A 17,923-nucleotide genomic window follows, 5' to 3' on the forward strand; every position below is an offset into this window, starting at 1 on the left:
ACCTGGCTTTGCCCCCAGGGGACACAGTCACCTGGGGAACTCGACCCTCTGCTGGGAAACCGAGCCCCAAGAAAGCTAAGTACCGGCCTGTGGCTAAGGGGACCTCTCGGTTTCCACCTCCCTCAGCCCCCGAGCCCCGGGCTCGGGGAGACGACTAACGCCGGGCTGGCGGCCTTCGCTCACCTTGGTTTGAGCTCATGTTCGAGGTGACGGTGGTGGCCGTGTGTGTGGTGCCCGTCTCGTGCGTCTCACAAGGGGGGTTGGAGCACACCCTCTGCGTCGGGAAAGGAGCCAGCAACGAAGCAGCAGCCTGGGGGGTGATGGAGGGAGGCGCCGCCACCTCCAAGCCGGACTCCACGGGGAGCAAGGCGCCCACGCCGACCGACATGGTGGTTCCGGTGGACGTGGTCTGGTGTGTCTCGCAGGGGCGGCCGGCGGGGGGCTGCTGCCCGCCCTCAGGCTGGCCCGCACCCCCGTTGGACGTGGCCGTGGTGGGCGTGTGGGTGGTGCCCGTCTCGTGGGTCTCGCAGGGCGGGTTGGAGCAGACCCGCTGGGCGCTGCCGGCATTCGAGGTAGTGGCGGTGTGGGTGGTGCCCGTGTCATGGGTCTCGCACGGCGGGTCGGAGCAGACTTGGCTCGCGGTGGCCGAGGGGCACAGCAGCGCCTCCAGGGCCGTCACAGTCACGGCGCCACCGGCCGAGCTCTCGTACGCGGGTGTGGGGGTCCCCCGTGCCTCGCCGGGCTCTCCGGCACCCATGGCGGAGCGGACCGTGGTGGGGGTGTTGGTCGTGTGGGTGTGATGAGCCTCTGGCTGGCGCCCCACGGATGCCAGCTGACTCAAGCCGGCCACGGGGCCGCTGGGTCTGACCTGGCCGCTCACGGCGGCCAGCTGCACGAAGGTGGCGCCGCGGCCACCGGCCTCCACCGCCAGGGCCGGCCCAAGGAGCGGGCCGGCCGAGCATGGGGCCCCGGTGGCCAGCACAGTCATGGCGGTACCGGTCACGCCGGTCTGGCGTGTTTGGCACGAGGCCTTGACGGAGCCCTGGGCTCCCTCCGACACCCCGGCGGCCATGCCGACCCGGACCACGGCAGGAGCGGTGCCGGCCACGCAGGCACGGCGGAGGTCTCGCTGCTGGCCGGCGCCGATGCTCGACACAGCGGTGGTGGCGGTGCTGGTGGTGCCGGTCTCATGGGTCTCGCACGGCGGGTTGGAGCAGCCGTGCTGCCCAGCCATGTTGGACGTGGCGGTGGTGGCCGTGTGGGTGGTGCCCGTCTCGTGGGTCTCGCACGGCGGGTTGGAGCAGACGCGAACCACGCTGCCGTTCTGCTGCCCCACCGTCGAGGCCACGAGAGAAGCGGCCGCCTCCTGTCTGTCACAGACGAACTGCACTTGGGTGGGCTGCGGCTGCCCCCCGAGGTTAGCCACGACGGTGGTGGTGGCTGTGTTGGTGGTGCCCGTCTCGTGGGTCTCGCAGGGCGGGTTGGAGCAGACCAGAGTCACGGTGCCCGGCTGCACCTCGCCCTGGCCTGAATCGGCGATGGTGACCGTGGCCGTGGGCTGTTCTGTGGTGGGCGAGGCCAGAATGGACACAGGGAGGTCATGCACGGGCTGGGCCTCGACTCCACTGGGCGCCGTGATGAGCGTCACCTGGGTAGGCTGGGAGACAGGCTGCGGGAGATGCCAGATGGGAAGTCAGCTCGGGAACTTCCCGTCTGCCCGTCCCTCCCACCATCCCGTAGCGCCACCCGTGCTGCCGGGACCACGTCGGCTCCTAAAGGGACAGCCTCCCTGGTCAATCCAGAACCCGCTTGCCCTCTGACCCCCAGACGCTGGCTTGCTCAGGGACCGGGGAAGAGACACGGTCCCCACCTCAAAGGCCACAGGCACTGGGGAGCGGCTGTGGGGTCAGGGAGGGAACCCCGCTAACCCAGCACCACACAAAGGCCGGCAACAGAGGCTTTGCCGCTTCTACGGACTCAGCTGAAGACGGACGAAGGGAAGGAAAGTGCCACGTGCACGTGAAGGGGATCTGTCGCGTGCTCTAGATCGCGAGTCGAACAGCCCAGTGTTCAACCACTGGAAAGGCCTCGCGTCTGAGGTCTCAATACGACGGACGGTTAGACAGTGACTGAGAATCACGTGGTGCGACAGGGACGCGGGCCCCGGGTGCCACGCGGGGGAGGAAAAGAGGACGTGGCGCAGGGCCCCAAGACAAAGCCCAGAAGCCTTGAGCTGGGGCTCAGACGTACCCGCCTGGGGTCACAGACGTGTGTCCCCCCCCCCCCCCCCCACGCCCCTCAGCGCCGTGCTCTCCGGCCACCCTACCTGCATGGTGATGGTGGGGGTGGTGAGCCCGCCGGCCGCCGTCAGCGTGGTCTGCGCAGCCGACACGGTGATGGCGGTGGGGTTGATCACTTGGCTCGAGAGGGTGGCGATGGTGCCCAACGTGGTGATGGGCGTGGCCAGGGAGGCGCTGGTACTGTGGCCCCCAGCTCCGGCAAGGCTGGTGGAGACGGTGCCTGTCACTGTGCCCAGGGTCGTGACGCCTAAGGGCAGGAAGGGGGCAGTAAGGCCGGTGGCCACGCCTCCTCCCTTCAGGCAGCTCTCCTCCGGCACACCCCAAGGGAAGGGGGGGGGGCTGGGAGAGGGCGCCAGCGCCCCCCACCAGCCCTCCTGTGGGGAAGCGGGCCCAGCCTACAGGCTACACACCTGTGGTGCCCTTCACAACCAACGTGGTGACTGCTGGCTTGACGGCGGAGACGGTGACGGGGGTGACCAGGCGGACACCCCCCATGGGCACGGTGCGGAGGATGGTGCCCGGCTGTCCGGGGGCCCCCTTTAGCACCACCTGCAATGCCAGAGGAAATCGTCCCTGCGTCACTCTCAGCTTGCCTAGAGCCTGGGCTGCCCCCCTCCCAGGCCCCTCAGGACACGTGTGGCCTGCTGGGGTCCTGGCCTGGACACCGGGGTGACGGGACGCCTCACCTGGGTCACTCCTTGCTGCCCGTGGCCAGTGGCGATTTTAGGGACAGCTGTGATGATTTTGGCAGGCGCTCCGGTTCCTGAAGTCATCACCTTGGTGGTGATAATGGTGATGGGGGACTTGATGCCCGGACTGCTGGTCACACCTGGACGGGAGAAGGGCGGCTTGGCCTCTGGAGCTCCTCTTCTCCGGCGCCCATTCCCCACTTCCCTCGGGCCCTCTTCCAAGCAGTCCCTCCCACTGCCCCTCACTGCACACAGAGTGCCAGGTACGGCCGCAGCCCCGCCACCTCCCTGTGAACGTGCGACGAGGCAAGGAGAGAGAGGAGACAGAAAAAGCAGAACAAAAGCAAAAGCACGCCGCAGCCCAGCCCCCATCCGCCCGTCTGGCGTCCGCCTCCTGGAGCGGCCCCTCGCCAGCGCACCGCGGAGGCCCCTACCTGTGGCGCCGGCCTGCGTGATGATGGCCGACATGGGGATGGTCTTGATGATGGTGGTCGTGCCCGGCTTGGTGGTGCTCGGGGACACGCTGCTGATGCCCAGGATGGTGGGCTTAGTCCCGGCCCCACTGGCCTGCGTGGTAGTGATGATGGTGGTGGGCTTGCCGTCCGCGGAGGTTACCAGCTTCAGGATGGTCCCGGCCGGCAGGGGCCCTTTGGTCTGCGACAGAAAAACACGTGGAAGCCTACTCAACAACAACAACGTCGACGACGACAACGTCTAGATGCAAAGAGCGGCTCAGCCGACTAAGGGTCCGACTCTTGATCTCAGCTCAGGTCTCGACCTCAGGGTTGGGCGTTCAAGCCCAGGGCTGGGCTCTGTGCTCACGTGCTGGGCACAAAGCTTACTTAAATTTCAGAAAAAAAGGCCAAACAAAAAGTACGTCTCGAAAAGGAAAACGGCCGGAGGAGAACAAGGTGAACGGACACCACCGACTACCACGATGCAAACTGTGGCAGAAAGTCTGCTCCGGCTACTCTCCACCGGTGGCCCGAGCGGCTCGGCTCAGGGGATGTTCTGAAGACTGAGAGCGACCGCACCAAGCAGCAGGACTTTCTGCACCACACGTGCTCGAGGGATCTTCTCCAGGAGGGGACACGACTCCTTCCTGTGGCCCAGAGCCCCCGCGTGAGTGTCAGAGTCTGGGTCCCACAAGCTCACCTGGATGATCTGAGTCACCGGGCCCGTAGATGCCTGGCCTGTGACCGCTGAAGTCTGAACCGGTTTGGTCTGAACCACTGACATCACCTTGCCCAGGTTGGAAATCTGAAACAAAGGACGGAGCAAGGAGTGATCTGGAAACCAATTACGAGCACGGCTTGGGTCCGGCCTCTCCTGACCCGGGCCCAGGCCCGGGGTAGCGCCGCAGGCCGATCGCGGCCCCATGCAGCAGGGTGGCACCCGTCACTCACCAGAGCACTGCCTCCTGGGACAGAGATGGGGCTCTTCACCAGGGTGATGGTCTTGGTGACCCCACCCACCACCGTGGTCACCACCTGGGCTTGCTGGGCCACTGTCACAGTTCCCGACTTATGCACCGTGATGATGGGGCGGGTGGATGTGTTGGCAGCAGAGGAGACAGACGTCCCCACCTGGGCGGCCGCAGTCTTCAGCATCCGAGTGGCCGGGTTGCTCACCTTGAAGGGGTGGCGACGAGCCGTGAGTGGGGCAGGGCGGAGAGGCCCAGCTTCCGCCCAGAGGGGCCCGAAGCAGCTTGCCGGGCTTTGCCTTTCCCGCACCCACGGAGCGCGCGGCCGGCCTCAGGCTGCCGCGTCCCGAAAAGTACCCACTCATTCCAGAGCCCGTGGCAAGCGGCAATTACGGGCTGGTGGCCCCACGGGGGCAGGTCCAAAGCCCGGAGAGAGTGACTGCTGTCTTAACACGGCGCTCAGAAGCCCCCGGCCCCGAGGCTGCCCCGGCTCAGAACCCGGCACAAGGAATGCTCACCATGACCGGCGAGGAGGCCACCTTTACAGTAGCCGGGAGGGTGGTGGTGCCTGGCGTCACAGCCACGGTTTTGACGATGGTCGTGCCTGCTGGGACACTCAGCACCGTGGGCGCTGACGAGGGCGGGATCTTCTGGGTGGCGGCAGCTGCAGCTGCCAGCGCGGCCATGCCGCTCATTTGCGGGCTGCTGCCAATCACCTGCGGTGGTGGGCACAGGGAGCGTGAGCCCACACTCGGCACCAGGACCGAGGCTGCCTCGCCCCCTGCTCCAGACGCTTCAGCAGAACCCATCGAGAGGCCTAGCCCTGCCCGGAGAGCCTCCGTCCCGCCCGGCGTCCCTCCCAGCGGCACCTGTCGGCCCCACCTTGGCCCCTGCTGCTGACCGGGTGCAGTGGCCCAGCAACAGGATTTTGCCAGAAGCTCTAGATACTTTCTAAAGACCACAGAATTAGACACAGCTCTCTCCTCCTGGCCCTGGGTCAAACCCCAGGTGCCCAGGTCCTCCCTGCAGGCTTCCAAACGAGGAAGTTCACGTTTAAGATGCCCTCGTCTGAATCCGATTCAGACAGCAGGGAAGTCCTTCCGAGGCAGCAACTTATTAACTCGTATTAACTGAGTGAGGACAATTTGCCTCACCGGTACATTCCGGGCCCAGAAAAGCCCAGGCTGAACGGCACTAAGGCTGGGTGCCACCAACCACCAGGAAATCCCACCCCACCCACCAGCTCCTCACCGTGCCCTGGGCACTCTGCGTCGGCACAACCATTCGCACGCCCGCAGGAAGGGAGGTCACGGTGACGGGGGCTTTCCCAGCCTGGCTGGCAGGTCGCATGGTGACCAGCGGGGTTCCTGTCGTGGCCTGAGGACCGGTGACTTTGAGAACAGCGGGGACGCCTGGCGAGGGAAGGAGGTGGCCATCAGCAGAGGCCCGGGCCTCCGTCGCACCCGTTGCGAACGCGAACTGCTTCTGGGACCTGCTGGCGCTTCACATCTGGTCCTTCCAGACACCCTCAGCCACTGTCCCTGCGAGCGGGCCCGAGCTTTCTCCCGGCCCCAGCGCTCGGCCACAAGCCAGTGCCGTCGACGGCCAGGTGTGCTATCTTCAGCGGCCCTCTCGGGCACACGGCCTCCCGGCGAGTAGCCCCTACCCTCTGAAGCGCGAGGCCCCGCTCACCTTGAGTCCTGGCCGCCGTGGGCACGGAGATTGAGCTGCCGGGTACCGTCGGCAAGACCTGGATGGCGGTGGTGGTCGGGGGCGCGGCAGCAGCCTGGGGCAGGAGCGTGATGCCTACCTGGGTCAGCGGCTGCACGGCAGGTGCGGCTGCTGCCGGGGCAGGGCTCTTGGGAGGGTTGGCGGGCACAGACGGGACCGGATTGGGCGTGGGGGAGGCGGCAGTAGCGGCCGTGGCGGGAATGTCATATTTCTGGAGCTGCAGAAGGTAACTGTCGGCTGTCGCCACGGCCCCCCAGCTCACCTCCAGGGAATTGGTGTTGGCTCGTACCAGCTGTACCCGGGCCGGGGGTGGTGGCTTTTCTGCAAGAGGGCACGGCCGGTGAGAAGGGGTCGCGCCGGGAGGCCCCGCGCTGTGGCTCCGCTGCGCCGTGGCAGGCCCGCAGGCCCCTGTGCAGCCGCCTCACCTGTCTCCAGGTACCACAGGTCCTTGCAGCAGACCTGGTTGTTCCAGGCCTTTCGGTAGCCGTCGCGCCCACTCCAAATGTACAGGCGGGTGTTGATGGCTACGGCACAGTGGCCGGCTCGGGCCCGGGGAATATTGTCCTCCAGCGTGTCCATCAGGATGGTCTCCCAGGCCATGGTATCTGGGGACGGTGGGGTGGGAGGTCAGTGAGGACGGCAAGCGAACCCACAACCCCCAGTGGCCCTCTGGCCTTTTCGCTGTCAGGGATGGGGAATCCAAACCAGGAAGTCATTAAAGAGTACTAAATTAAAAACAAACAAACGAACGAACGAAAGATAACTCGGTGTGGCAAAAAGACCGTAAAAGATGTAATTATAAACCACAGACTGGGGAAACTATTTGAAACGCACAGCCAGAGGTCTCACTTCTCGCACATCAAACAACACAAGAGCCTACGTAGAAAAGAGACGGGCAAAGAGGAACGCAAGTTACGGAAAAGGCGACAGGAGGATCTAGGGGAAAATACATACCCTCGCTCAAAATAAGCGAAATGCAAACTTAAACCATAAGGTGCCTGGCAATTTGATTCCCGTGCCTGTGGTAGCCGGGGTTCAAGGCGAGCCAGGGGTGCTGGGGGGCCGGCCCGTGGGGAGAGTCAATCACCTATTGAACTTGGCGAAGAGCTGTTTGACGGTCGCCGCGCCGGCACTGCCGGGGGCATTTACACGGGCACAGCCTCTGTGCAGGATGGCTTGGCGACATCCTTCGACAGTGATCCTACCTCTAGGCTTTTACCCTTCAAATACACTTGCACGGAGGTGAGGACAGTGCAAGGATACTCACGGAGTAGCGTCTGTGCAAGTTTCAACACCTCGATAGCAATTCAAAAGAATGAGGCCGCTCGCCGTGCGGGGATGGGACGGGACGGTCTCCGAGACAGAGTAAAGCGAAAAGGCAGGCGTGGCGCGGCGCCGAGAGCAGGCTGCCGTCGTGTTTGTTTATAAAGGAACCTACAGACGACGCTTGGACATGTAGAAAAGTCCCTGCAGTGGGGAGGAGAAGCCACCAGCGCGGCTGCCTCTGCAGGATAGGAGGCGGGAGGGAGGCTGCGCACGGTTAAGCGTCCGTGCTTTCGACGGCGGGCCACGTGTAGGAAAAGAGCCTACTCAAAAATGAAAGCAGGGAGCGCCCTCAGAGTGCTCGCACCAGTGGCTGCCTCTCGTGGACTCGAGGGGCACGGGCCTTAGAAGCACACCCCACACAGCTCTCGGGACCGAGGAGGGCCAGCCTCCCGCAGCCCTCCGCAGGCTACTCCGAGCCCGAGGAGGCCATACCCAGGTTGAGACAAGCCAGTGTGTTGGTACACTTCCACTCCTTCTCGTGTGTGGCCACTTTGACGTCATCCATGACGAGAGGCACCCAGCCACCAAACACGTACATTCTGGGACGAAGGAGGGAAGAGTAGGAGAGGGTTGTAGAGGAGGTGCCGAGCTAGAGGCCACCTCTTCCATCCAGAAAGTTCTAAACACGCTTGGTCCTCCAGCTCTCCCCGGGAGAGGCCCCCAGGGCGCATGAAAGCTCTCGATGCCACCCTGTCCTTCTTGGTGGCTCAGCCCTCACAAGACCTGCGTCACCTCCACCACGTGGAGCCGTTACTCGAGCTCATCTAAAGCTCACCTCAGTCCCCATCATTCTCATATTCGCTTTGGGACTGTGGCATTGACAAAGACACCCGGCTGCTCGTGGAGAGTATCTAGGACAGTCTGCGCCCCTCTACCCCGAGTCTGTCTCGGTCTCCCAGGGCCGTAATGTAAAGACAGGGCTGCGGAAGGCCAGCCCAGCCAGAAAGGGGCCTCGGCAGGCCTTAGGAATTGCAGGAACAAAACCGAGAGCCCCGTGGGGGTGGGGGCGGGCCGGGAAGACAAGAGCCGTGGCCGCTACTCACTTGTTTCCTATGGTCGTGGCTGAGTGAAGACTCCGGGGAAGAGGCGCCACCCCGCTGAGACTGGGCTTGTTCCACGTCAGAGTCTCTGTGCAGAGCAAGGGAGGGAGGACGGTCACCTACGCCATGCCAGACACGGGCCCTCCGACCCAGAGGACGCTGCCCAGAAGCAGGGAAGGCTCTGGAAGGTGGGTGCCTGCGCACAGTGTAAGAATTCCGGGCCTGCGCTCCCTCCAGCCCGCGACAGGCCCTCTGGCCGGCAGATGCCAGCATTTCCCAAGCCGCGTTCACCACTCTGGCGGCTGCGCCCCTCCCACGCTTCCTGAGCACCTGCTAGGAGGCAGCTGTGTCCCTCGGGGCTGGGGTGCGTCCCCCGCAGGCCCTGCACGCCACGCCCCACCCTCCGCTAGCGCACCGGCCCCCACCCCACCGTCCACAGGCCAGGCGCCAGGAATCTCACTCGCGATCAACGGTTTCCTGAGTGCCGGTGCTGATCTACCGGACAGGCGCCGCCGGCCAGCTTCTCCCTCGGCCTGCCTTCAGGTCGAACACCCAAGCTGCTTCCTACCACTCCTCACACCCACCCTGCTTACCCGCCCAAGGAGCCCCTCGAGGTATTATGGTCTCTCAACATCCCACCTGACCGTGACACACCAGGGCATGCCACTCCTGTTAGAGTCTACCACGGACGAACGCTACCTCATCTAGATAATTCCATCCTAGGAAGATCTTCGCTTCTCTCCCCTTATCCTCCTGTAGGACGGCAGACCAACTCAGCCAACCGAGCCTCACTCTTTCTTAAGAGCAGCGCCACAAGCTCGGGGCAAAGGTGACTGACGCACACGGGGGCCCCCCGCCCCCTGGCCAAGAGGATGAGGGGCAGGGCAGCACACTCGCTCCCTGGGCCGTCAGCCCTGTCTCACCACCCTACGCCGGTGGCCCAGCCCAGTCTGCTAACTTTGCTCCGAGGCTCCCGGAACAGCTGTAGCCACGTCTTACCGATATCCAAGGTCCAAAGGTCCCCCAGCCTGCAGCCGCTCATCCCTCCATAGATCACCAGTTTGGACTTCTTGTTGTCTTTCTCAGTATAGACCACAGCAGTGTGGGACTCCCGGGGTGGAGGCAGAACGCCGTAAGTGATGGGGATGTCCCAGGCCACCACTCCGGAGCCCGGCCGCAATTCCAGGATGTATAAGTCATTCAGGTACCTGGAGAAGAAAGGTCAGTTCTGGCAAGCGCTGACTCCACGCACCAGAGGCCTCGGCAGCTTCTAGGGGTGAACAGCAGACTCCCTGGGAGACAGAGGGGGCCAAATCTACGTTGAACTCCAAGTTCCTCTACCCTCAGCCCGGAGGAGGGGCTGCCAGAAGCTCCCGAGGATAAGTGTGAGTCCGAGGGGAGCGGCAGGCTGCCTCGCACACAAAGCCGGGCACTGTACGTGGGCCCCCGGGGGAAGAGGGGTGCTGGCTTGGGACTACCTTCAGACTTCACGAAGGCACTCAGCCACCAGCCTTGGAAAATACCACCACTAAGTCTGCAGGTAGCAAGGGCTAGGAAGGAGAGCGCCAGCCCCAAGGTGGCCTGAGGAGCAGAGACCGGCCCAAGGCAAGGTGGGTTGCTGACCCCCGGGCCCAGCCCTCCTGCCATGCCACCTCCTCCTGGTTAGAGACCCCGGAGCCAGAAACTCCTTCAAGGGCATCTAGCGTCACCCTCTCACATCACAGAAGGAAGGAACCCGGCACGGTGCCACTGGCTGGCATGTGGCAAAGCACACCCACCCTCATGGGCTTGCACACGGAGAGGGCGAGGCCTCACCTCGGAATGTTGTTCTTGGGGTCCTCGCTATCGTTGGCCAGACCCCCAAACAGGTAGCACTTGTTGCCCACGAGGGAGAAGCTGTGCCCGAGCCGAGGACACGGAGGGGGTCCATTTTTGGGCGTCTTTGCTTTGAGTCTCTTCCATTCCCACCGGCTTGCCTGCAAAATCAAGACTCAGGGATTTAATCAGGAACGAGCTGGCCACCATCGGGGCCTGGGCCATTTGTTGTGGAGGGAGGACCTGGTAGGGGTGAGGGAGGCACGGGACCACGGGAGGCCTCCTGGGCAGCCTCCCCACCCCCACCCCCACACGGGGAGCACGCCGGGGGCCGTTACCTGGAGCTCGTAGAGGTCATTGCTGTATTTCCCATACTCCACCATCCCACCAAACACCAGCAGGCGAGTGCCGTCACACACGAAGCCATACGCGGCACACCCAGGGGGGATGTCCCCTCTCACGGCTGGGATGAACCACTGGTTAGTCGCTGGGGGAACAAAAGGAAGCGGAAGAAGTCAGAATACCTTGGGTACTCCTAAGAACCAGAGCCCCCACTCCTCCCACTCCCCAAATCCAGCAGCCCACGAAACGTGGCCTGACAAAGGAGGAGCCAAGACAGCGCCTCCTTGTCCCAGGGTGTGGGGCCTTCTCATTTCAGTATCCAGTCCCAGCACCCCATCCGAGCCATCTTTTAAGTCCCTTGCCTCAGAAGCCACCTTGCGACAGCCTGCAACCACCTGGCTTCTCATCAAGGTCGTCTTAATCAGCGGGAAGTCACTAATTCATTAGCTTCTGGGAACGTGGGCCCTGACTTCCTTCCCCAACTGCTCAGTGGATCATTGGAAAGAAAGGTCTAACACCCAAGATACCCTCTCGGTGGCCCCATGCACCTCTTCCTGGGGGCACGGGGGCCACACCTCCAAGTGGTTCACAGAGTGACCGTGACCAGCCAGTGCCCTCCCTCCCTGCAGGTGCCAGTGGCAGGAGGTGAGCAGGTGAGGGTGGCCAATCAAGGAAGTCCAGTCCGCTGGCTGAGGAGAGCCAGGGAGGGGGGCAAGACTCCATCTCGGCTGGCGTTTCCTAGGTGATGTTCCACACCACCCCTCCCCTCATGCCACACCCACACCAATCTAGAACATTCTTGAAATCCAGAAGCGGTGGCAGTAGCATCAGCTTCTGAGGCAGCCTCCACAGCCTCTGCTGGCTGCAGAAGCGTCCCCGGAATCCATCCCCTGTAACCGGGGCTGGGGTGGGGAGACCACCAGAACCATCCAGCACCCCGCTCCTCCCCTCACTTAAGGCTTGTGTCCTATGTTCAGCTCCCCAGACACTTGCCAAGCCAGGGCCTCCCAGAAGAGTCACGGGGCACACATCCTCCTCTTTTTGAGGGCTCCTTCTCATTACACATTATTTAAAGGACTCTCCCTAACCGGCACGCCACACTCTCTCCAAAAACCTCAAACCGGGCGCCAGATGCAAATCTGATTCGGTGCCCCTAAACCGGTATTGGTCAAACGTCAGTGACTTGAGACGGAGGCACCGGAGCGTGAAAGGGGCAGCCCTGGAGTCCAAATGAGGGTCAGGATAGTCCCACGGGGAGGGCCTCGGGGGGCCCCGGCTGCTCGACTGCTTCTCAGCCTCTGCGCAGGCACGTACTTGGTTATGCATACTTGGTTATGCGTACGTCCTTCCTGCGTACTAGGTAACAAGTCCTTTGTTGTCACCCTGGGGCCTCATGTGCACATTGGCCCAAAGGCCTGTCCTCATCTAAAAGCACACCAGCAACCCCCAGGACAGTTACAGCCTTTCCCGAGGTGAAAGCACTCCTGTCGCTCCCCACTCCCCACCTCTCCAGCTTTGCTTTGGAACAGGCTGTTGACCCCCTCCCCCCCCAACGGTTCGGTGGGGTCACTGGGACTCCAGCACGCCCAGCACCACTGTCCCCCTCTACTGTCCCCCTCTGCCGCCGTCCTGGTGCAGGTGCGAGGCTGCACTGCCTGCTGCACACGCGTGCACCCAGACCCCAGGTCCCGGCTCCCTCCCTCACTGTCATTCCTGGGGCAAAAACAAACCAAGAAAAGCAGCAGCTTTCCGTGCCGAGGCAAACCACCCATGCACAAATTGGAAGAGACGGAGTTTCATCCAACTTACCAGGATAAAAAGCTGAAAGAAACCTGGGAGACTGCCTAGGCCAAGCTCCCTCAATTGATAAAGGAACGGAACCCAAGAGAGGAAGTGACTTACCTGAGGTTATAGAGCAAAACGGACAGACACAGGCAAGAACCTTGTCACCAGCTTAAAAGCGACCGCTAGGTGCCCACCGTACAGGGAGGAATCGGCTATCCTCGCCCACCTGAGCGCCCTCTGGGCTGCTGCACGCAGCTACGGGCCACCATGGGGCCAGCGGTCAGGCCTGGGACAAAGCTACACGGCAAACAGGACCGACCCGCCGCTTTCCTATCCCGCTCTCATCGCTGATGCGGCCGGCCAGGCTGGAAGTGACCTGTGACACCCCTCATTTAAGAAGCGCTGGTCTTGTTCTAGAACACGGGGCAGGGGCCCTACACCGCCATCAAGAGCGGTCCGTCAGGCACTTGGTGGCATGAAGCCACAGCCCCAGTGCTGCCCTCCAGATGGCACGGCCGCTGCCTCAAACACACCGGCTGCTCTCAGGTACCCCTTAATCACGTTATCTGTAGCTCACCCAGCGGGCGACCCCGCCTCCGGTCCCTTGTTCTCCATTCGCTCCAGCCGGTCAATGCTCTCAACGCTCGCAGCTGGGGGCGTGGTCTGAGGAGAGGAGGCCACCTGCACACAGGACCCTCCGTGGGCTGGTCAGAAACCTGACTCCACCTTGTCTCTCCTCAGCAAGCTTGACACCCGGACAGTTTCCGTGTTTCATCAGCCGCTCCCACCCCTTTCCACACTTGCCAAACCCCCCTGTAGTTGCTCCCGTCAACCTCTATGCACCCTCCCCTAGAGACCCGCACCCGCACAGTTGGGGAGACCGACCGACCGGTCGCCCTTCTGTTCGCTCGGTCATAACACGGCACTTCCTGTGTGGCAGACGCAACACCAAGTGCGGGGAGGCTCGGAGTAGACCGCTCCCATCCTCAAGCTTCCAATGTAGTAGGAAGGCTGCCACGCCCTCCCCCCCCATGATGGGAAAAGCAGCCCGGGGCGGGGGGAGTCTGCACCAAGGTCAAGTCTGGGGAGCACAGAACAGGGCAATTTGGCAGAGGGGGCTTCTCAGAAAAGGTGACTTTGGAGCCAGGCCTTGAAGGGTGAACAGGATTTCCTGACAAATGAAACTAACAGGGCCAATCAGGAAGTGACTGCAAAAGCCAAGTGAGAAGAGGGGAGGTCTCATAATGGAGGGGGAACGGATCTGAGACAAGCTCAACTTAGTGACCAATGAGCTACAGGGACAGAGGAGCAGCAAGGTGTTTCCGAGGCGGTGGCCTGTGCCTGTTAACTGAAGAAGAGAGCCCAACTATGTCCAGGAAGAGCTGGACTCCAGGCACTCCCGTGTGACCCTACCACCGGCTGGCAGGGTGACCCTAGACCTGTCACTTCCCCTCTCAGACCCCAATTTCCTCATGTGCAAAAACAAGGAAGTTCCGCTAGATGCTTTGCAAAGCTCCTTCCAGCTGTTAACAGTCACTGGACGTTAAAGAACCACGGACGCAGACCAGCCTTGGGCAGCTGATGTGGTGACCGGTCACAGTCTTCCCTGGGTACCAGGTCCTCCATAATCCGCTCTGCTACCCTGAAATACAACTCCCCAAGGCCAAGGACAGTAGCTCCCCTAAGGACTCCCAAAGGCCAATCAAGTATCCCACAGCCGCCGTGGTAACCGCCGCTGAAGAGGAAGGACACGCTTTCTCACACACACCTGCTGGCCCCCAGCTCGTCACCGCCAGACCACCTTGAGCTAACCGAGACGGCAAAGTGCTCACAAGCGCCCCAAACGCGCCCCTGGAGCCACCGAGCTCAACAACAAGGAATGGGTCTCCCGTCCCGCAGAAGGAAGAGGGCGAGAGAAGAAGGAAGCGGCGCAAGGAATCTGCCCTGCCCTGACTTAAACCGAAACGACGACAAGCGGAAAGGCAGCCAGGCAGCCGTGCCGCCACTGGCGGCAGGAGGGCAACACCAAGCCCCATCTGTCCCGAAGGGAGCGCAAGAACCCTGCAGCTACCAGAAGCGCGGACACACAGCGAAAGCTGGCCAAGTTCCTGCGCCCTTCAGATAATGGGCAACACTTGGTGAGGACCCGGGAGTTGGGTCTGCTGGTGACTCTCCCGAGAAATCGCCTAAGGAGTTGGTAAGGGCAGTTTCCAAACTGCTAACTGGAGGAATCCGGGGCTGCGGCCCTTCGGAAGGCGGACTACCCTCTACTACACGACCCACGCTTGCAGACGGGTAATGAATTAATGCCAAAGTGGCCCGATTCATTTTCATAAACTAATGAATATGCAGAAGCCCCTGGAAGCAGTGGACTTCAGAGCTGATGGTAATTAGGCCCCTGTCCTACTTTCTAAAATTGTATTTCCCTGTTAAGGAGCCTGCTCCGGGCCTTGTGAGAATAAAGACAGTCCAAGGAGTTTAGAAGGTTCTGCTCAGGGCGACGGCCTCTCTAAAAACAGCCCTGCCCCTCAGCCTCATCTTCCCCGGCTGACTGCGGCCACAGCAGCTGTCTACGCCTGCAGGGAGCACCGCCAACCAGCCCGGCCTCGCTGGAGGCAACAGGTGCCGAGAGCCGGAATGCAAAGGGGTCGCCATCGACCCACCAGCCTTTGAAAGTCAACTCGGTAGGGGCAGCCAGCTACAAGGTGCGGAGAAAACTGCACTCTGCCTCAAGGGAGGGGGAGGGGAGCACCCAGCCCTCACTGCTCTAACCACTTTCTCCCTTGGGCGCCAACTCCCAACCCCAGAGTACCCTCACAGGTGGGAGGTGGGGCCTAGACTCAAGGAGCTGGTATTGCCAGAGCCCTGGGAAAGGACAGACCTGGAGAAACGGAGTCTGCTAGATGTGATGCCTGGGGGCAGAGCTGGAAAACAGCTCCCAGCCACCACCGACCCCAAGGCATCCCCCCCCCCACCCCCCACAGAGGGGAACTTCCTGAAAGACCACTGACAGGCGTGTGGGTGTGTAGGGCACGCTGTGAGACTGCTCTCCCCCCTCCCGGGGGGGGGGGCGTCTTAGGCTCTCTCCCGCTCTCCCCCCCAGAACACAGCGCACACAGGCCCGCTGGCCTCAGGGAGAGTGCCCAGCCCCTCCTTCTGAGCAAGGCGAGGCGCCGTGAGCCAACGTCCCTTCCACAGTCAACGGCTCCGTGTGCAAACCAGGCCAAGGGGCCGCCACGGGCAAGAGGCTGCAGGAGGCTGCGGCCCAGTCCGAGACCTGGCTGGCAAGGACGCCAGGCAAGGGGCGCGCACAGCAGCTTTGTGTGTCCGGAGGAATCCCGTTCCTCCCAATTAACAGCGCCCTGGGATTGGGGGAGATATGAACGGGGGCACGGCAATCTCGGCCTCACAGAAAGAGGAGAGGTAAGGGTCCACCTAGCCCACCATGGGGTCACTGGAATTCACCTCCTACACCGGAGGGCCCCCGATCCAAAAAAGAAGCAATTTGGAGCAAACACCGCAGAACTAAATGGCAAAAGGGCGAGCAGCAGCAACGCCGCCCTATCTGTGGGTGCACAAACCCTGAGACGGTCACCCAGCGGGGCACACAACCCCCCAGGTCGGAATCAGGGGCTCAACTCTGCCCCTAATCCGTCATCTAGAAGCTGTCATTTCTCCCGAAAAAGCATCAAAGAGGAAGAAGAGCTGAGCAGGCGCAGGAGGGAAGAAGGGGGTGGGACTTTGCCTGCGCCAAAGGGACGCATCCACCAGCCCGCCCGCCCGCCCGCCCGGCGGGGTAACGGTGTCTGTCTCGAGTCAACGCCGGCGACGCCCCCGCCCCCTCACCAACCGGACTGGATTTCTGTCGGATAATGAAAAGCACCCCTCAAACGCGGGGGGTGGGGGGGGGGGGGCGGGGGCAGAGGAAGAACGGGGAGAGAGCAGGAAAAGGCACAGAAGCCGGGCCGACCAAAGGGTCTCGGAAGAGAGAGAGAGCAGATCAGTGCGGAGGGAGAGGGAGGAACGGGAGGGAGAGGAGGCAGGAGGGAAGGGGAAGAGAAAGGAGGGGAGGGAGGGCGGAGAGGAGGGAGGGGAGGAGGGAAAGAGGGGGAGGAGGGGAGGGAGGGAAGACGAGGGAGAGGGAGGAGATGGAGGGAGGGAGGGAAACATCCCAGGACCCAGCGGGCTTTGCACTCACCCGTGTTGTACACGTGCAGTTCGTCCACTATCCCCTCGTTGCCGCCGCCAAACACCACGATGAGTTCCTTGATGGCCACGGCTCGGTGGCCGTGGCGGGGCCGGGGCACCGGACCCGACCAGCCCACCACTCGCTTCCAGCGGGGCTGCAGGAGCACCGCCGGAGAATTGGCGGGCGACACGGCCGAAGCCATAGTTACGGGAAAGGCCGCGGTGGGGAAAAAGTCACCAAGCGGGAAGGGAGCCCCCCAATTCCTCTCACACACACCCCCTTTCGTCTAAGGTAGCTCTCACGGAGAAGCGGTTCCTCACACAGCGGTGGACGGTTCCATGGAGGCCGCCATCTTAACTACCCTCCTTCCCTTCGGCTCTTCCCCTTCTTCTAGCTCACCCCGTCTCTTCAAAAGCCTCCCGAAACTTTCGAGCGCCTAGCCCCGAGAAGCCGGAGGCCGCCGAGTCCCGCCGCCCTGACAACTCACTCGGGCGCTCCCGCTTACAAGCTCGGGCGGGAGGCCCTGGGAGCCGCCATCTTGAGCCGTCCCTCTCTCCTCCCTTCCTCAGTCGTAGCCCTCCCCCGCCGGAAATGGCGGAGCCCCGGCCCGGTTCCCACACCCCCCAAGTCCCCTGCACTGGCCGGCTTCCGGGGCGGGTGGAAAGGAGCCACAAGCGCCGCGGTTGTCCCAGCCCCGCCGGCGCTCACACCACAATTGTGGGAGCCGCCATCTTGAGACCGTCCCGCTTCCCCGCCCAGCGCTTAGTGCAGCCGCCGCTCCCGAAACAGCCTCGACACTCGTGAAGGACAAAGGCGCGCCGGAGGCCAGTGGAACGAACTCGAATTCTCGGGGGCTGGTCGGAGACTCGCGCCGTACAGCCTGTGAGGTCTCGAACCTCTCCCCTGAGTCCGCCTCTGCTGCTCAGGCTGCGCCTGCCGCCCTGGGAGCCGCCATCTTGAGACTAACTCCCCCTTCCCCCCTATTCTCTTCCTCCTGGGTCAGTTCTTCCACTGCAAACCAAACGCAAGGCAGCGTCCGATCCTCGCTTCCCTCTTTATGACTCCTTCCCACAGGAGCCGCTCCAAAGAGCCAGAGTTAGGCCCCGGAGTGGCAACTGTACGGCAGGAGGAGCGGTAACGGCAGGGCGCTCATGCCTCCTCCCTGGGAGCCGCCATCTTGTGTGAAGAAGTAACAACTAAACATGGCGGCAACGGCGGTCGGGCGAGGGGGCGGAGTCAGGCTACGTCACTGTTTCCCCCCCCCCCACCCCCCGCCCTCGCAC

The 17,923-nt window shown here is 62.8% G+C and overlaps 1 protein-coding gene across 7 annotated transcripts in view; it reads right to left on the reverse strand.

Moving 5' to 3' along the window:
• Positions 1 to 17,923, reverse strand: part of HCFC1 (host cell factor C1) — a 24,865-nt gene extending 6,942 nt beyond the window's left edge. For 2 of the 7 annotated variants that reach the window (XM_045473126.1, XM_045473124.1), the window contains exons 1-17: positions 16,650 to 17,923; positions 10,663 to 10,811; positions 10,325 to 10,485; positions 9,509 to 9,717; positions 8,513 to 8,597; positions 7,902 to 8,008; positions 6,569 to 6,748; positions 6,105 to 6,464; positions 5,664 to 5,824; positions 4,931 to 5,128; positions 4,396 to 4,620; positions 4,145 to 4,249; positions 3,424 to 3,643; positions 2,987 to 3,129; positions 2,711 to 2,849; positions 2,327 to 2,547; positions 184 to 1,669 (exon numbers count right to left, since the gene is read on the reverse strand). In XM_045473126.1, coding sequence (XP_045329082.1) covers positions 184 to 1,669; positions 2,327 to 2,547; positions 2,711 to 2,849; positions 2,987 to 3,129; positions 3,424 to 3,643; positions 4,145 to 4,249; positions 4,396 to 4,620; positions 4,931 to 5,128; positions 5,664 to 5,824; positions 6,105 to 6,464; positions 6,569 to 6,748; positions 7,902 to 8,008; positions 8,513 to 8,597; positions 9,509 to 9,717; positions 10,325 to 10,485; positions 10,663 to 10,811; positions 16,650 to 16,842 — 4,342 coding nt within the window. In that variant the 5' untranslated portion in view covers positions 16,843 to 17,923. Of the gene's footprint in view, positions 1 to 183; positions 1,670 to 2,326; positions 2,548 to 2,710; positions 2,850 to 2,986; positions 3,130 to 3,423; positions 3,644 to 4,144; positions 4,250 to 4,395; positions 4,621 to 4,930; positions 5,129 to 5,663; positions 5,825 to 6,104; positions 6,465 to 6,568; positions 6,749 to 7,901; positions 8,009 to 8,512; positions 8,598 to 9,208; positions 9,228 to 9,508; positions 9,718 to 10,324; positions 10,486 to 10,662; positions 10,812 to 16,649 lie in introns of those variants that run through there. The other 5 variants (XM_045473128.1, XM_045473127.1, XM_045473129.1 and 2 more) reach the window with 4 other exon arrangements.

This window comes from Leopardus geoffroyi, chromosome X, assembly GCF_018350155.1.
Source record: "Leopardus geoffroyi isolate Oge1 chromosome X, O.geoffroyi_Oge1_pat1.0, whole genome shotgun sequence".
Taxonomy (NCBI): Eukaryota; Metazoa; Chordata; class Mammalia; order Carnivora; family Felidae; genus Leopardus; species Leopardus geoffroyi.